General features: G+C 40.7%; 1 protein-coding gene across 1 annotated transcript; it reads right to left on the bottom strand.

Moving 5' to 3' along the window:
* Positions 1-252: 252 nt before the first annotated feature.
* LOC139307288 (small G protein signaling modulator 3) lies at positions 253-13,803 on the bottom strand. Its single transcript, XM_070931110.1, has 21 exons — positions 13,783-13,803; positions 8,872-8,957; positions 8,424-8,509; positions 7,819-7,882; positions 6,872-7,083; positions 6,568-6,675; positions 5,745-5,888; positions 5,368-5,563; positions 5,032-5,177; positions 4,493-4,726; positions 4,085-4,267; positions 3,767-3,922; positions 3,594-3,648; positions 3,451-3,500; positions 3,105-3,257; positions 2,936-3,006; positions 2,564-2,612; positions 2,279-2,364; positions 2,049-2,171; positions 1,703-1,763; positions 253-1,076 (listed from the first exon to the last, which is right to left on the bottom strand). The coding sequence occupies exons 2-21, from the start codon at positions 8,876-8,878 to the stop codon at positions 993-995; spliced, it is 2,268 nt and encodes a 755-aa protein (XP_070787211.1). The 5' UTR covers positions 8,879-8,957; positions 13,783-13,803; the 3' UTR covers positions 253-992.
* Between the last annotated feature and the right edge of the window lie 4,154 nt (positions 13,804-17,957).

The following is a 17,957-nucleotide window of genomic DNA, read 5'->3' as shown; positions in this document are numbered from 1 at the left end:
CCTTTATCAAGAATGGGCAACAGTTACAAAAGAATAAACACACAGACAATTCCCTGTTTTCTAATGTATGTGCAGCTTTAAGTCAGAACTAAAGGTCAGTTTGGAAATCTGTATGTCAACTAATGATAAAGTCCTATGCTGCACTGCTCTAACTTGCAAGGGCATATTTAGTCACAAGCAACAGATGTGTTTATATACAAACAAAAACATTACAAATTATATGTAACATTTATTTACTGTAGATTGTAACACAAAAAGTATATATATATCTGCTTCATTTACATTATGTCATACAAGTGCAGACTGTTCACTACCACTGCTAAGGTAGCACACATAGCCATAGTCTTGTATTACAATTTGAAAAGGCTTTACTTGGCATGTGCAACATTAGTACTCAATGAAATATTCTGTGGAGTTCATGATATTGAGGTAAGTAGCATTCCTCTCAAAAATAAGTTGTAACTTTACAGCTCCATGTTTAGGAATGCTCTGTTTTGGACTTAATATTTGGACTCTACGTCTCACTCCTGCACAAAAACAATGCACTCAGTTAGCTTTGGAGAGCTGAATGGCCGGAGCAGTGAGTATTAAAGAAATACTTACTGTTAGGACACAGAGTGCTCCAGTCCCACAGGCACAGACGATTCTGTACTACAGGAGTGTTTTACTTGTGTATACATAGTTTTCACCATGTAGTGCAACCTCCTTCACTGGGTCTGGATTCAAATAAAGTGTGCACCTTAATGCACACATGCTTTAGCACATACAAACTGATCAACCTTCATGATGACATGAGAATCTCAGATTAATTATTAGGGTGTCACCATTGTCCGATGCTGAAAGGTGATGTGACAGATAGGGTCTGTCAAGTAGTCACTGTAGCAGACACTGTGTCTAATTTATGATTGACAGTCTATAAGAAACAAGTGAAGAGACATCAAATATACACAGACACGCTGGGCAGAGTGGGATTCAGACGTTTTTGGCTGCGTTTAGCCATCAATGTCCCAGCTGAAGAGGTGATGTTTCACCAACATATCCTGCACCCCCTCTTTCAGTGGTCTCTGCTCCTTCTCCTGGAAAAGAAAGGACATGTGGACAGCTGTTACCCAAAGACAAAATCACTTTTAAAGAATGCCCTTTGTATGTGACAGCTGAGGCAAAAGACTTGTGGACATCACTGACTCGAAGTCTGGCCAAAAGTGATTTACATACCGAGAGTAACAGGTTTTTGCCATAGAGTGACTACAGACAGCACTGCATCTACCGAAGAGCTCATGAATGGTGATTAACAATAATGACTGGAGAGACTTAAATGCAGTGAAAAGCACTGAACGGGCAACTTCAGGCAAGGCAATGTTATGGCTTAACGCTATAAAACATTTTACCTCACTTTTTCAAAAGACCAAATGAAGAAGATTTGGGTGAAGAAGACAAATACAGAGTGAGTTGGTTTGTGTGACAGAGTAACAATCTTAAATCAGCAGTTAAGTAAACTAGTAACTAATGACCACGGTAGAGCATCTACAGTCTCATATGTGACACGTTACCTAGACGTCCAACTAAAGAGGTGATGCTGAACCAGCACATCCATAACTTCCGCTTTCAGAATAGCAGCTTTAAATGCATAACGTTTTTTCTGCCCTGAATACTAATATGTATCTATCTATATGGGGATGCTGTGGTAATCTCCTTGTCTCACCTCTTTTTTGTCAGGTAGCTCACAATCTTGAGAGAGGCTGAAGGCAAACTTTGAAAGAACCCTGAGGAGACAACAACAATAGACCTGTCATTATTTGTTTTATTGGTCAGATCATGTGTCCATATTGACACACAACTTCCCTTTTTGTTTAACTTTTGTTCTTAAAGCCCTTTTTAGATATACAGTAGAACTTCAGGAATTTGGTACTGAGTTTGAAAGCAGCTTATCCTATTTAATCATTCCTCATTTGTTTCCACAGTCAACCACTTTGAATATTCTAGCTGAGATTTGAATGTGAACTGGATAGAATCAAGCCAGGCAGTAGTTTTTATAAAGTGTTTCTTACCTGAGCTCACACTTGATCTGTACCCATCCAGGACTGCGAAGGAATGACCACGGATGATACCATTTTTCTACAGCAGCCATGCTGGAGCACAACACCTCCAACCATAGGTGCAGCACCTGCTCACTGGTGGGGCAGACACATGTTAAGATACCATGTACAGAGTGACTGTGATGATTTAAATTCTGTGCGTTTGTGTGTGTCATGATTGTGCATCAGTCACGAAAACTTACTTGAGGCCGACGCAGACAAGAGACCTAAACTTGACATCCATCTGAGCATGTGCCGAGTCGTGGCTCATGTTCACTGACTGCACCGCCTGGGAGGAGCAGACAGAGGGCGCTCATGCACTTCCTACTAACATTCATTCCTTCAGGCTGAATTTACAGACCCGCACTACACATACGCTACTTTCAAGAAACACACTTATTGTCGGACAAACTTTGCATGTCCATTGAATAAGGAAATATTTTACATAGTCCTCACTTTTAAAACTTGTTGATTAAATGCTTACTTACTCTGTATAGCAGCTCCTCTGGTGTTAGTACTTTCCCATCTTCATCTAACCTGATAAATACCAGAAGAGAGTAAGTTGTTACCTTGGATTTCTCATTCCTCTGAACACATATCATCACACTTTTCACAACATTTAGGTTCTTACTGAACCTAAACCAGTTGTGGTACAATTTAAGCCTCTTGACACCCTCTTGATTATATTTAGGAAGATATTGCAAATGAAAGGCAAGTGCATCCAGGACCACATGTGAAGAAGTTTGCATGATCTAGATGTGAATTTTGATGGAACAGATTATAATCCCCCACACCCATGTTAACTGTTCATGTGAACAGGGAGTTTGACAAAACAAATGAAAACACAATGACGGTTTTACCTGTAGGTTTTACACAGCACCAGTCTGGAGTAGACAGAGTTGAAGTCCCTCTCTACCTCTCTACTGGCCGCCTGAGAGAAAACCAGAAGAAAAAGAATGATAAAGTGAATTTGACAAAAAAAACCTGTGTGCAATATGGTGCCATTTGGAATTGGAAAAGCTCTCCTACCTCTTCTATGAATAACCAAGGGTGACAAGGCCCTCCCAGTATAGATGGTTTCTTGAGACCGTGCTGAAAGATTGCCTTTAGGGCTGGACACAGTGTGCCCCTGGCCAGGTCTGTCACTGCCTCTGTCACAGAGTCGTCACCTGCTAATGAATACTGGACAGACACAAAAGCACCACTGTTTAGGACACTATGAATTAATAATCAGGATACTGGAAGGGATATGTGAGGAAACAAAGGTGAAAACTGACAAACATCACATGGATTGGACGTTCTAAGGCACATCTTCTGGGCTAATCAAAGTCAGCATGGAAACACTTATTAAGCTGATAATTTACTGCTTCCATACCTCTTTGCTTCTTTCATCTAGGATCTCCACAAACTTTGCTGGAAACCAGCCTGTTACAAAGAGCCACAGAAAATGTATGTCAAATGGGCTGTAAAACAGATTAAAGAAAAAACAATCAACTGCGGGTTTTGATACATACACACCTCTAAGGCCATTGAGCTCTCCAACCCAACAGTGTTCATCCTTCTGTGAGATGATCTGATAGAGAAAAGATAAAAACACTGAGGCATAAGAATCATAGGTAAGAGAGGGGTATGTGCAGTGTGTGTACATGGTTGGAAACATGGTGTGCATCTCTGTGTAAGTCATGACTCACAGTGATGATGTCATTCTTCCGAAAGCCAAGTTCATCATCATCATGTCGCTCAAAGTCCAGCAAAGCCTTTGCCCGTCTCCGTCGAGTGCGAGACACTACAAGAAAGTTTTCATGATCTCGCTGGTGGCTCTCCATGGAGTAGTCAGGGGTCAGGTCCTAGAGAGACAAGATGGGAGAAGTCAAGTCAAAATGAATGGAGGCATCTATACTGAATGCTACGGTTTGATGGTGTAATATTAAATTTCTTCTCTTATTTTGGTTGAATCATAGTCCACAACATAAAGCACGCTGATCCTGTGCTGCCATGTGTAAACTCACAGTGCTGGAGTGACGTGGGTCCAGACAGTGGAAGTGCTCTGCAGTGCGGGTTATGGCCTCTCGCAGGGCTGCCACCAGCTCTGTCTGCTTAATGTTCTTGGATTTCAGGGCCTCTGCTTCATCCTCCCCAAACAGCAGGGAGCTCAAGGTGGACTTCCTGCGCAGCGACTGTCTCCTCACCACCTGAACACATACAAACACAGGATATATTATTTTTTTCTTTTTACCACTTTTTAATAAAAACTCAGGAAGAATGGACACACACACAGCTCCTTATCTGTCCAAACCACATGTGACTCTAGTTTGCACAGCTAAAACACAAACTTCACATTGCTTATTCTGCCTAAAATTAGTCAAAAATGATTGATATTTCAGCACACTAACTTTACAAACACTACAACGACTTACCTTGTTGAGATTGGTGTTGAGCGTTGTGTTGTTTCCATTGTTGAGCTGCGCCTGTTCATTTAGGATGTAGGCCAAGTGCTTGTGTCGGTGGGCTTCCAGTGTTTCCTGGGATAGTGTCCCTGCTAGCCTCATAGCCTCCCCAAGAACTGCAGGCCCATCTCTCAGCTGGCTTGGCAAGTCCGACAGAGTATTAAAAATGGATGCAGAGTTCTCTGATGATATGAGCTCCTCCTCCTGGGGTCAGGGAGTAAATTTCACAAAGATTAATACTGAACATATACAGTTTTTGTCAAACGTAGGAGTAGCCGGTGAATAGCCGGTGTGGGATGGATTCTAGCTATAGTAATGTATAATGTCTGTTGGAATTACTTGCTGTAACATGACCTTTGGATAACTAGAAACTATCGTGATCATCTTCTATCCAAGAAAATCAAATAGGTACACACACTTAGAGACCAAATCAATAGAATAAATCTCACCACAAAGTAATCTGTATCAGGGAGTCCAGACTCACAAAATAGGTGGTGTAGTGCAAGTACCTGGATCTTGAGCATGCCAAGTGTGACCTGGAAGAGCACCAATGAGCCCTGGTAGAAGAGCAGGTCCCAGATCCTGAGGAGCAGACGGATGTCCACCACACTGGCAAATGACGTCAGGAACCAATGCAATGTGATCAGCGACAACTCTGGATGTATAAGAAGGAGGAGGTTACATACTGTATACTGCAGATGACTAACAATTCACATATTTCTTATAATTAATGCACAGCAGAAGGCTGAAAGGTGGTGGGTAAGCTAATGTTCATCGAATGCCCATGTTGCCTCTCTGACCCCATGCACCACACTCTCACCAACTTTCCTAACACCCATCCTTACCTATGTCATGCTCCTGCAGAAGGCGGTCGAGGGCTGGCAGGTACTGAACAATAAGCTGGCGGAGAACCCTCTGGTCCGTTTGGACACCGAGCAGAGTGGAGGAGAAGTAGGACGGAGGAAGGAGGTCTTCGATCAGGGCACACATCATCCATAGCACATCCTCTTCCTCAAGAAAGAGCAGCAGACAGGAAACCACCTGTGGGGGATCAAGATACAGGTGTAGGGAAGAGACAATGAAAACAGGAGCAGTGAAGATGGAAAAGGTAAGAAGACAAAGAAGAGACGAATGCAAGGATGCATTTATGTGTGTGCTGACTCAGCTGGCTGGTGTTATGTAGTTGTTTGTGGTGACAGGTTCTGTTTGTATATGTTCTCACCATGCCAGTGCCCTGACAGTATCCAATGTCTGGGTAGAGCCAGGCCAGACCCCTCAGGACCCGTCTCAGCCTCGGCACTCCAACACTGGTCAGACTACTGAAACACGCATTGGTTGGCATTGTCCGTAACAGGTCCTTCTCTATCTGAGGGACAAAGGTTAACGAGGAAAGAACAGCAGGAGAGGTTAGAGAAGGGAGGGACCTCACACTCATCTTTGTTAATGTGAGCACCCTGTTATCTAAGATCTAATCTCAAGGGTAATGGTATCCGAATTAATTGTGACTTAATTTGATTTTATGGCATAAACTGTTTAAAATCATGGCAGTGCTCTATCCATCACCTACCCGCGTCCTAGTGAGGAAATGAATTACTATCGAAAGGTATGCACTGATATCACCTTCTCATGTGATACCACCCGCCTCATCACCACTTTGTCAAAACAAACGCAACTTATACCTTAATTCTACCTAAATCTCTTTCTATTTCTTTTGTGTTTTTCTTCCACGTGAATGCACCATGGCAAATGTTGACTGTGGCATCTCTCATGTACTGTGACATTATATGCATACCCCTCTATATGCCGATTAATAGCCACATTGTTCATGTGTTCTGGGGCTGTGCAGAATTTATTTACACATTATATACTTTTTTCTAAATACCATAAACTAATGAAGATTATTTTATTCCATTTAAATAATTATCTCCAAATACTATAAATACTTATTAACTATTATTGATCTTGTTCTCAAGAAATACTTTGCTTGGTAGGATAACGGCTATAGGATTGTGTTTGTTTACATGTACAGTAGCTTGGGATTTTACCTGTTTAGCTGTGGAGGTGTCGTCATTGGAACTATTCTTAATGATTTCTCTGTAAGAGATCTCTGAGGTCCTCTTCTTCTGCAGTGCTCCAGACAGACGCATCCATAGCTAAAAAACAGAAAATCTTTAAAGCTCTGAAGCTTGTTTTGTTAAAGTGGAGATAACTAATAAATACACATATTCAAAGGAACTGTAGCATTCTAGTGACAATAAATTCAACGTTTATGTTTTCACTCAAAAATTGACTGGCCATCTTGAGCAGTATTTTAGCCCAATGCGTACCACGCTGAACAAGTCTACTCACCTGTGGCCTCATGCTGTGAGGTATGCCACCTAGCACCAGGGAACGCAGACGCTCAGAGCGTGGAAGGACGGGATCAATGAGCTCCCAGGTCAAGTCACCCACCGTGTGGTTGTGGGTGAACTCCAGGTGGGCTTGCCAGCGCAATCGCTGCTGGGGATCTTCACGCTGGGGTGAGCCTTCAGTGCCCAGCCAGGACCTGGGCTTCACACCATCTGTTTGAGGAGAGAGTAATATATCAGGATTGAGCAGTGTTTGTGTTCTTTGTAATCATAATATAATATTATATAATATAATCATTAACATTAGTAAGCATCATGCCACCTCTTGAATTGAGAAGGTTGGAATATTAGACAATGATAGCAAGTACAACTGTAACATAACCAAGTATGATATGGACATGGACGGGAAGAGGAACAAATGTTTAAAGTGACACACGAGGACGGAAAGTCAGGAGGTGAGTGAGGAGAGAAAGTGTCTGGATAAGAGATGAGCCAAAAATAGAACTCCATTAATGGGAGACGTACACGGTACTCCCAGCAGTTTGTTAAGTGCATGTTAACTGCAAAAATAGCAGCCAACATTAAGTCTGTCAACAATCAGCTGAATGCAAAAAATCCTACTGCTGCCAGACAAGTTATTTGATACTTTACGCACAGAAAACAGGCTAAACAGCCTTCTGAAATACTACACGAGAACAAAACACAAAAAAACAGTTTCAAGTGGTACAAAACACATTTGTCCCCCATCAGCAAGAAAAATAAAATGAAAGAGCAACTCAGTTAGTTGCAGTCATAACTCTGGGACCCTGACTCAATTTGTGTACATAATGTAGCCACTGTGCCCAGATATTTTATTTGTATTTTATGTTTCCTGACTGGGATTCAAGAATGTAGGGACAGAAGAAATGGGCACCTGTGTGCATGTGTCCATGTGAGAGAACACATTACCTTCATTGTCAACTCTGAAGCCAAACTCATCATATTGGAGTTCAGATTGTTCGGAGGGGTCTTTCTGTAGAGACAAACAAACAACATGCATTTCATTAGTAGAGAAGATGGAAGGTGACTGTGAGAGACCCTGAAGATGGCCACAGCAGCTTTTCTGAGCATTTTAAACGTTAACACAGCAGATCAGATGTCTCCATGCCACAATCAGCTTTATTGACTTTATTGAAGTATGTGTACACATACAAGGTATTTGACTCTCAATATACTAACACAGAAAGACTTACAGCTAAGAACAAGGAAAACAAAGCTGAACAAAGGTAAACAAACATGTAACTATTATGTACATACAAGTAGGTGAAAAAAAGATATAGAGTGTCACATGAGGACAAAGCTCCTTTGTTGTTTGTTTGTCTTTATATTCCGTCACGCTATGCAGACAAGTCATAGCTTCTTATCTTATTTTCTGCTGTTCCGTTATCTGGAGTTGACGTGTTTTATATGAGCATTCTTTCCCTCACACTCTTTTCATTCTTCATTTGTCATCAAAACAAAAGAAATACGTATGAAGGTTTGCACATGAACAACAAATTAAGTCACATCCTCACTTGATGGTACTTGGCCAAAATGTCCTGGGGCCACATGCTTGGGGTGAGAGCAGAGAACGGCCCACCAGGGGCTGGTGTGTAGGTACCTACAACAGACACGGATTCATTTATTAGAAAAACTGGTACTTGATGCTATGATACATACTAGAAAGAAATTTTGAGAATAACAAAGCAGGTTGAAACCACAAATGAGACATCAAATTATATCCAAAGTAAAAAGTAATTCAAGGTTTGTCTCAAAATAATTGATCTAGTCCTGAGATGAGTAAGTTCCTGAGATGAAATGCAATATAATTAATCAAATATTAACAATTCAGATTATTTCAGCAATCCAAGGTCAGTGTGGTACTGTGTATTTGTGGACATGAATAAGTCTTTCTGATAACACATTTACAAATTGAGTGCTTTTCCCACTTATGTTGAAAACTTGATTCATACAAATCTTTACCTGACATTGTGTTGGTAGTAGAGTGAATGGCTTCTATTATCAAATACGGCAGTCACACAAAAGGAGGTCAGCAGACAGTACCCACTCTGTGAAAGGACAAACAGAGGAAGGAAAAAAAAAAAGGTTGGTGGTTCAATTCCTGCATGGTCCTAACAGCAAGAGGAAGAGCCCTGGAGAAAGACACTGAACACCAAAGTGTTCCAGATGTCGGTGCTCCATGTGTTCGACATACTGTAGCACTGCTCTCGGAATAAAGGTTATTTATAACTGCAATCAAATTACGACATCTGGTTAGTCAGCATCAAGCATATGGTTGACTTAGTTGTTGCAGTGGCGGTCCATCCATGGCCGATTAACACATTATAGGCAATGTCTGAAATCCTTCATTTTGTGCCTCATCTACTTTTCCTTTCACTGATGTGTGTATCTTCTCTAAACCTGCCCTCTTTGCTGTGAACACCATGGCTGTTTTTCAAAAATGTATGCAAGTACCTTAACAATAAAGAAACCAGTCCAACAATCCTGTAACAAAGCAATGTTCCTTCTTCAAGCTTTACTGAAGGGAGACATTCAGAGGTTCTACACATCTGCAGTAAGTGAGAGAGGAAGAGATACTGAGAGAGAGAGAAAGAGGGTAAATCTGGGGTCTCTTCTCATGGCCATATGACTTGACCAGAGGCTAATTACTGCACTTAACTGTGTGTGTGTGTGTGTGTGTGTGTGTGTGTGTGTGTGTGTGTGTGTGTGTGTGTGTGTGTGTGGTGTGTGTGTGTGTTTGTGCTCTATTTTAGACAGTACAGGTCCTGGGGCAAATTAAACAGACATTCTGTAAGTCTGAGAGAGCTTTTAACTAGAAATTCATCACAAAGAGTCTACTCACTGGTTACTTTTTTCCATTTGGTGAACAACTTTCTCCTCATGATGAATTCATCTTATTTTTTTGTTGGGAAGGTCTTACGCATCACAACTGTGGCAATTTTCTTAATATGGCTCTAAACCATACAACTTCTATGCTTGCTTCTATTGTTAATGTTTTAAGTCTTTCACGTCTCCTTTAAAAACTAGTTTTACTGTAAGACAAACCCGAAGGAAAAGTGTGTCTTTACAATTCCAATTAATTAGAACAGAAATGAAGTAAATAATGAAGTAGAAAATGTACCAATTAAAACTATTTACAGCACTGCTGAGCCAATCGCCATCATCTCTTCTCACTGCCCTAGCCATTTTGGTTGTGGTTATGCCACATATGCCTGAAATGAATGGGAAAAAAAACCTCACCAACAGGTATATACTCTCTTCTGTCAGTATTCATCTGTCAGCTAAAGTTCTTCAGGTATGGCACTTCCCAGTAGAGTATAATGTCCCCCCGGGGATCAATACAGTATTTCTGATTCTGATTTGAGTTTTTCAATATATTAATAAAATGGAAAAACTTGTTTACACAGTTTTTTTTTCCATTCTCACAATTGCAGCTCAGCCTATTGGCCTATGGGCTATTATACCCTTGAATGCCGATTTAATATAATAATTGTAGCAAACAATATGTGCTGCATATAAACACATTAAAGCTGGAAATCTAAGCCAAAGAACACAGATCCAAAATACCTACAACAAATGTGCTGCTGTCATTTTGAGCACAGGATAATCACCATTCCCATAATTATTGGATGGTCACGAGCAAATATTTGTATAAGAGCCACAGTTTCTATATCAATTAAGCCACTGAGAAGGGGGAGGGAAGATGAATGCTTGTACCATCATGACATCTAGCTTTCACGTTCCTATTAAGTATCCTGAGAGAGGACACTGTTTTGAATGTAAGCAGTGAGAAACCACATACACAAAAACAGGCAGACACAACAGTACTACAACTATAACCTGCGAAAGGGGCTCACCAGCATGCAAACACCCTGCCAAAATGATTCATTCCAGCAGCAGGCTTGCGGCATCTGAAGAGGGATTTAGGACTTAAGAGAGATGAGAAATCAATTTGAGGTTTGGAGGATGGCCAAGTACTTTCAGGCTAGCTCCGTGTGTAGCTCAGGGGAGTACTGGGATTTTGGAGCTGCTCCCTTACAAGAACACTGACAGTTTAATCACCTGCCAAGATAACCAACACGACTGAGCCACTCCTGCAAACTGTTGCACATATTGAAAATCTAATCGGAAAAGTCTGCTGCAGAAGAAGGCAAAAGTTAGATATGAAACAATTAAATGATCAATTGTCTATCAAAATAATAATTGATTAATCAACTAAGTCATTTTTCAAATAAAAATGCCAAACACTTGCTGGTTGCAGCTTGACAAATGTGAGGAAGTAAATATTTTGGGGTTTCTGATTGTTGGTCTGACAAAAACGAGCTAACTGAAGATGTCCCCATGATGGGGATTTCTTTTTTTGTTTGTTTTCTGACATTGATGAGTTTCTCATTTTTTTATCCTTATTTTAATTGTAAACAACTAGGTTGTTTATAATCTAATGGCAAGTAGCTAGTTGTGGGTATCAGCTGTTGATACACCTTTCAACCACAATGTGGTAATTGTGGAGTAAATAGGATCATCCCCATCCCCAACTTTATATTATGTCAAGACTTGGGTATATGTTGGCATATATGGGAAAAGAAATTGCAGCTATTGTTTTTTGTGATCACATTATTACATAATAATTATATTATTTACCATTTCAAATTTTACCAGTTTAGTGTAAAATCAACTGTCTCAGTACATCCTTTGTCATAAGTTGTTTTTTTTATAATGAAATTTGAGGGTTCCTTATCAAAAATGTTTATGTAAAATAAAATATCAGCTGATTTAAATTCCAATATTAGTACTGAGCTAAAAAGTCAAGTAGCATCCAGTCCAGAGGAATCAATCTTTTTTTCCATACATAGGCATATGAATAAACTCCCCTATCAAGGTCTATGTAATTTTATATGACAATATCAATATATAATATGATATAATACATTTTCTTGAAAGTGTTAATGGATTCAAATAAATGACCAGACAGGACTGTTTGTAAATTATCACAGTGACTCAAAAATCCAATATTGCCATAAAGCAGTCCTGCTCATTGACTTACAACATTCCTCACAAGGGCCAAAGATAACCACAGATATTGAAGCAACCATGGTATAGCCTGTAAAATCTGACTTGTTACAAATTTATGTGATCTCACAGTATATGCCGTTCACATAATACAGATCAGGCACTTCGATTATAAAGGGTAGCTTACACAATAAATGTGTAATACTGGGCGAGAAAGCATCAATTGGTTTTAGATAAAGGGGTGATGTTCCGTGTGACATCTAAACCTTGTCCAGGAAAAAGACAACGACTGTCAGGTACTGAATACAGTACAGTAAAAAAAAATTGGAAAAATCAACTCCATTCATTTGGGTTACTGCGGTCAACTGCATGAAAGCACATTTTCTGTTATTATAATCTTGCTACAGTCACGTACTACTCCGAGGAGGAAACTCCCACAAACACTATGAAGAAACCAAATCCCTTTTGGTGACTTAGCAGACGACTTGGTTGGGTCTATAATAGGAAGTTTTTCCATCTTTCTTCGAGCACAAGAATATCTTTTCCATTATTGAGGTGCGGCTGTGCTCACCTGTGTTTGCACACATTAGTCAACACCCTGCTGCAAGTAAAGCAAAGAGTAACATCCTGCTTTCCAGACAGGGCGAGTGTGTGTGTGCATGGTAAAAACTTTCCTCTTATAGTGGAGAAAGTTCTTATTTTTACCTTGATAATTGACTTGGTGTTGCCCTGTTGGGCTGCTCCACCAGCACCCCCCTCCCCTTCCCAAACGCCTCCTCCAGTTGTCCCTCACAGTAACCACAACAATGGTGACTCATGTTTCCCTCTAGTGAATACGCCCACCTACACAGCCATGTATGTCAGAGAATTACAGCCTCATGCCCCACCGACTTAGCTTTGGCTGAATAATGATAGACAGTCCATCGTTCTCTTTGGCAAACTGTGTCTTTCCGTCTCTCACCCTTTGACACACATACACACAGCCATGAGTCACATATTTATCCATTCACAGTCTAAGTTACACACAGAGGCATGTGCCACTGTGGTGAACAGGAATGTCACTTCCTGAAGAGCAGGGAAATAAGAAGATATTGGGAAACCCCTCCAAATCCACCGCTTTCCAGGGAGTTTAGAGGTATAAACATCATTCTGCAGGGGAGAGGAGCTTTATAACCACGTACAGCTCTTGATCATTCTAGTTTGAAGCTAAGCTGCCTACAGAACCAAAGCTTTATTCGTAACAAGCCATTAGACATTAGACTACATATGGCAACAAGACTCACATGGATTTGATATTTGTGGTTAGAGAAAAACACAGCATAGTAGTATAAGTTAGGGTGTTAGCTAATGATAATGTTTTTATGTAGGCTAGACCGCAGCATTCAGCCGCTTTGGAGGTGCCACTAAACCAGAAGACGGTACGCTGAAAAGCTGCCGTTATGCACAGTTGTTCATTAGACCCACACGTCTCACTTGAGTTGTGATGACAGTTTTCTGCTTATTTGACGCAAGTATGTATATATTATGTCACGACCCTAAAGAAAGCATAACGTTCAATATCAACGTCACGTCAAACCCCCCCGCTGACGTCAGATGCAGTCAAAAGACTAGAAAATGAGCAATACTTATTTTTTTCAATGGCAACACATTTGGCCGACTACATTTACATTTATTTACACATTTTACTCCACAAAACGTGCAGTACGATAATAAGGTATGCCTACAAATGCATAAAACTCCTACCATCTGTCTCAGAGAACAATGTAATGTATTCACGCTGAGTTGTCAGCTGTTAGCGAAATGTAGCATGTATGGCTAACAGTTACATACAACGGTGGACAACAGCCTGCTCGCACAACTTACCGTGACATTATTCTAGTGAAGGCACACGGTTGTGGTTTGTGTCAGACGTGTCTTCTGTCGTTGGAAATGGCAAAACACCATATGCTATGCCATCATTCGTCTCGTATTTGTGGTTTCCTTGCGTTGTGCACCTGCTAGCGACGTGTAGCTCCGTTGTATCCTTACGCCCGTAAAGGGTTTTCCTTTCCATCCCGAGAAGTAGTTCGAGATCCCGGAACTACACTTCTCACTGAAAAATATCCTTCCGCAAAGGCACAGATGACGTAGGCACACGACGTGTATTTGTTCCATTCATTCATTAGTTTCCTCGTCCTTTGGCTCATTCAGTCCAGCATAAAAATAAGCCAGTCACGACAGCACAACAGTACAGATCAGTAATGTGAGATGAAATCAGGAGCCCATCACACACGCTGTGATTGTAGCGTATTTGCTATTTTGTATTATACATTTGTACATCGAATCTTTTGAATTCTGCCTTTTTTAAAGAGGATGTGTCCCTAATAAACTGTCAATAAGAAGACAATATATATTCAAAACTGTTTTATTTTATGATCCTTAACATTTCATGGACAGGTTTTTACTTGGATGCCTCAATAAGGTTAAAATAATGATATGATTATTACGATTATGATTAGTTTTAATAAGATAAGTATTGGAAAATTATATTGGCATACTTCTTACGTCTAAGTTCGAGCATGGGTAGACATCTATACACAATGAAATATATTAAAATTCTAAATCAAACAGGAAAATATGTATAAATAACAGAAGAGGAAGAATTAGGTTGTAGCATCATTGAATCTTTAGTCATAATGAAGACCAATTGCCACTCCTTTAATTATTTTGAGACCAACCTTGAATTTCCTTGCTCTTACACTTTTGCTCCACAAGATGTCTCTACTGCAATAAGTACACAAGCTTTTTCGCATTGGCACAATTGTTACAGCTCAACCATTGAAAGTAAAACCTTACAGCATACAGTATATTCCCTTTATTACAGCCCCCACAAGCCTCCACCCTCCACCTCCACTCACCCACAAACACGCACCTAAAATAAGATATTATAATTGCAGTGTTGTGTAATCCTTTAATACAAATTGGCCCTAGGGGACAGTACCCTGTATTAACAGACATGAGATAGCAGAGCACCCTGTGTTATTTCACGTTAGTTTGTGGAAGTCAGGGTTAATGGGCATTAGAAGACATTGATCAGCTATTCTTTTATCTGTGAGATTATTCATGCATGACAGGTGCTGCTGCTTTGATGCTGGGGCTGAACATTTTGTACAGTGAGAGACTGCATTTTCATTTCTTGTTCTAAAAAACAAGATTGTGTGTCTGTGCATGTGTGCACATGGAAACACATGTGTCATAGCCTCCTGCCTGAGGAGCCAATAATCCTTTAAAATGCAAATCACTTAGTGTTTCACTATTTTACCCATTACACTTACATAACAGTTGACACACACACATACAGTGAAAAGTTAGTATGTCCTTTTCTCTAAAATCTCTTTCACCTTACATAGCCTAACCTTCCCTCAATCTCTCTCTTCCTCTAACCCCCTTCCCTTCTGCCTCTGCCCTGTGACACATCAGTTTGAGGCTCTTCTGTTCATTTTATCCCTCTTGCATTGCTTGCATGCTCAGTTTGGTGCACCATGCCAGAGTGAGTCACATCATTAAAAATGCTGCAGCCTAAAGCCGACCTTGCCCACAGCTTGCCGGCCAAATAGCCCTAATAGTGCATCCACTCTACATGTGACAGTAATGTGGGTGTGGCTCAGTCCCTTTCTGCCACCTCTTCCCCTCTTCTCCAGATCCTCTAGTGTTCGTCTGTCTGGCTGTCTTCGTCATTTTTGATAGAATGATGGGCACTGTCAAGCAAGCCCTGGATCTTACACTGCGGTTGCTATGACGTCAGGCAGCGACAGAGAGAGGTGGAGGGAGATGCCAGGGGAGGAATGAGGAGACGGACAGAGATCAAAACAAGGAAGGGGGCTGGGAGGATACGTGGGAGAGTGAGGGGAGAGAAACAAAGCTGCGATAAGGGAAGTGTGAGTGGAAAAAATATAGGAGAATGAGCAAGTGATTCAACTAAAAATATGTGTGTATATATGTGAATGTGTGTGTGTGTGTGGCTGAAGCATAAGAAAAGAGATTGATTAAAGGCAAGATTAAGGTGAGGAAAAAGAGAAAGCAGTGGTAAACAGAGAGTGGACATGTAGAGCAGGGGGGGGAGGCATGGGCTGAAAGAGAGATTTTTCTGATATATTGTCCATGAAGTGACAGAAACCTTAGGCTCACAGCCTCAGCGTATATGTGGGTGTACAAAAGCTTGCACGCATACATGCAAGCAGTGTTACTGACATATTCATTGGATCAGATGAAAGAGGTTATTAATCCAGAATCAGCAGGTTACCATCAGACAAGAGAAGAAAAGAAACAGAGAGGACCACTTGTTCACACTGCTGTCTTGCAGTTTTTCTTCAGGACAGAAGATAGCGCTGTTGTATTACATCAGGCAGATTTCAATTAACCGCGTACAGTATGTGGGGCATATCTGAGTAGACTGTATTGTAAATGTAAATGAGTGTGTGTGCCCACATGTGTGCATGCGTGCAAGCAATGCACTGATGCATATGAAAACAAGCTTGTGTGCCCACATGTATCTGTGCTGTTCATGCGTATTCATTTATATGTGTATGCATGAATACATATTTGCCTTTACTATGTCATATGTGTGTGCTATGTTTTTCCAGCATGGATAATTAAATAACAATGGAGCAGTGAGTCTCTCTTATGTCCACATTTCAATTTGGACGTAGCCACAACTTGAGCCAACTTGAAACCATTGAGCCGGAACATGATTAAGTCTCCACGTCTCCACGTCTCCGCTGTCATGTCAGAAATGCATAGGGCACCCCTAAAGCAACACAGAGCTCACAGGTTTATGTAACCTGCATGATGTGGCCTCTGCCTTTGGGATAATTTACATCATTTATGCATATAAGGCCAGGGTAGACTGAGCCAGGCTAGGCCTCTTGGGTTGGATCATGGGGCTTTAACGCAGCTGTTCCCCCGGCCTCAGAGGACCTCTCCTGTGATGAGGGGATTGAAGGTAAAGGGCAGACATTCCAACGGCAAATGATTTCTCTTGGGTGTCGTGATGGGAGTGGCTGCTTTTAGTATATGAGTCTGTGTTTAGAAATCTATACTGTAAGGAGCACATGGGGCAAACATGTTTTCTACCTGTCTTAACAGTTTCACCCAAAAAGGATCTACACAGGATGATGAATAATATGTTTAATGATCATGTTTTCTTGAGGTGAGTGTTATGATGCACTCAAAGGTCGAGAGGGGCCAATGTTGAATGAAGAAGAGGGAAGCAGGAGGGAGTTGGATTTACAACATGAGATATAAAATACAGAGCCAAAGAGGGAGAGATAGTAATCATAAAGCCACAGCAGAATTTGTAGATTCTATTTACACTGCAGCATATAAAAGACCTGCATTAATGCATCACTGTAATAAAGCCTTTGTATTTCTTACTTAACTGCCTCACACACTCACTATTGCCATAAAAGAAACAGAACTGCTATGTGGTATCTATTAAAGCAATCACTTTATTGCAATTTGTAAAACTTCAAAGTTATGTAACCAGTGCTTACAACAGTAGTCGACATTGCATCTAACAGTATTCTCTGTACTTAAAGAATTCCTCAGTGTATTTGGGCTTTTTACAGCAATTATGTCACTTCATTCTGCCCATCTGCTGTGGACATTTGTTCGGTGGGAGGCCAGTCATTATTTGTCTTTGTGATAGACACAGATGACTGGATGTTGTAGCTACAGAAATCCTTCTGACCTCCTCCCTCCCCTCTTGTATTTATGACCGTGGATGTAGTGCTTGTTAACCCTTGAGCCCTTTGCTCAGTGTGTTATAGTGTCTCTGTGTGTACGCGTTGTGCATGTTCAGATTAACTCACAACTGACTGGGATGTCTAAAAATAGTGCAGATCATAATCCATTATAAAAACTAGCAGATTAGTGTACATTATTTTCAATCTATGTCAATCTACAGTATGCCAATATTGCAGTCATGTAGTACAGAGTGAGAAAAATGTTCACATAAGAAGAAAATTAGGATCATATTTTTACTCACTTATTGTGCAAAA

Source organism: Enoplosus armatus, unplaced genomic scaffold (assembly GCF_043641665.1).
Source record: "Enoplosus armatus isolate fEnoArm2 unplaced genomic scaffold, fEnoArm2.hap1 Scaffold_67, whole genome shotgun sequence".
In the NCBI taxonomy this organism is placed as follows: Eukaryota; Metazoa; Chordata; class Actinopteri; order Centrarchiformes; family Enoplosidae; genus Enoplosus; species Enoplosus armatus.
Note: the sequence above shows the minus strand (reverse complement) of the source record. Positions and strands in the feature narration are given on the sequence as shown.

What these genes read in the sequence shown, in the direction of transcription:
- LOC139307288 (XM_070931110.1), bottom strand. An exon ending in TTTTGGCCAAGTACCATCAA is followed by an intron (nt 7,883 to 8,423) that starts GTGAGGATGTGA and finishes TTGTCTCTACAG; the next exon opens with AAAGACCCCTCCGAACAATC. An exon ending in TCTGCAGGAGCATGACATAG is followed by an intron (nt 5,178 to 5,367) that starts GTAAGGATGGGT and finishes TTATACATCCAG; the next exon opens with AGTTGTCGCTGATCACATTG.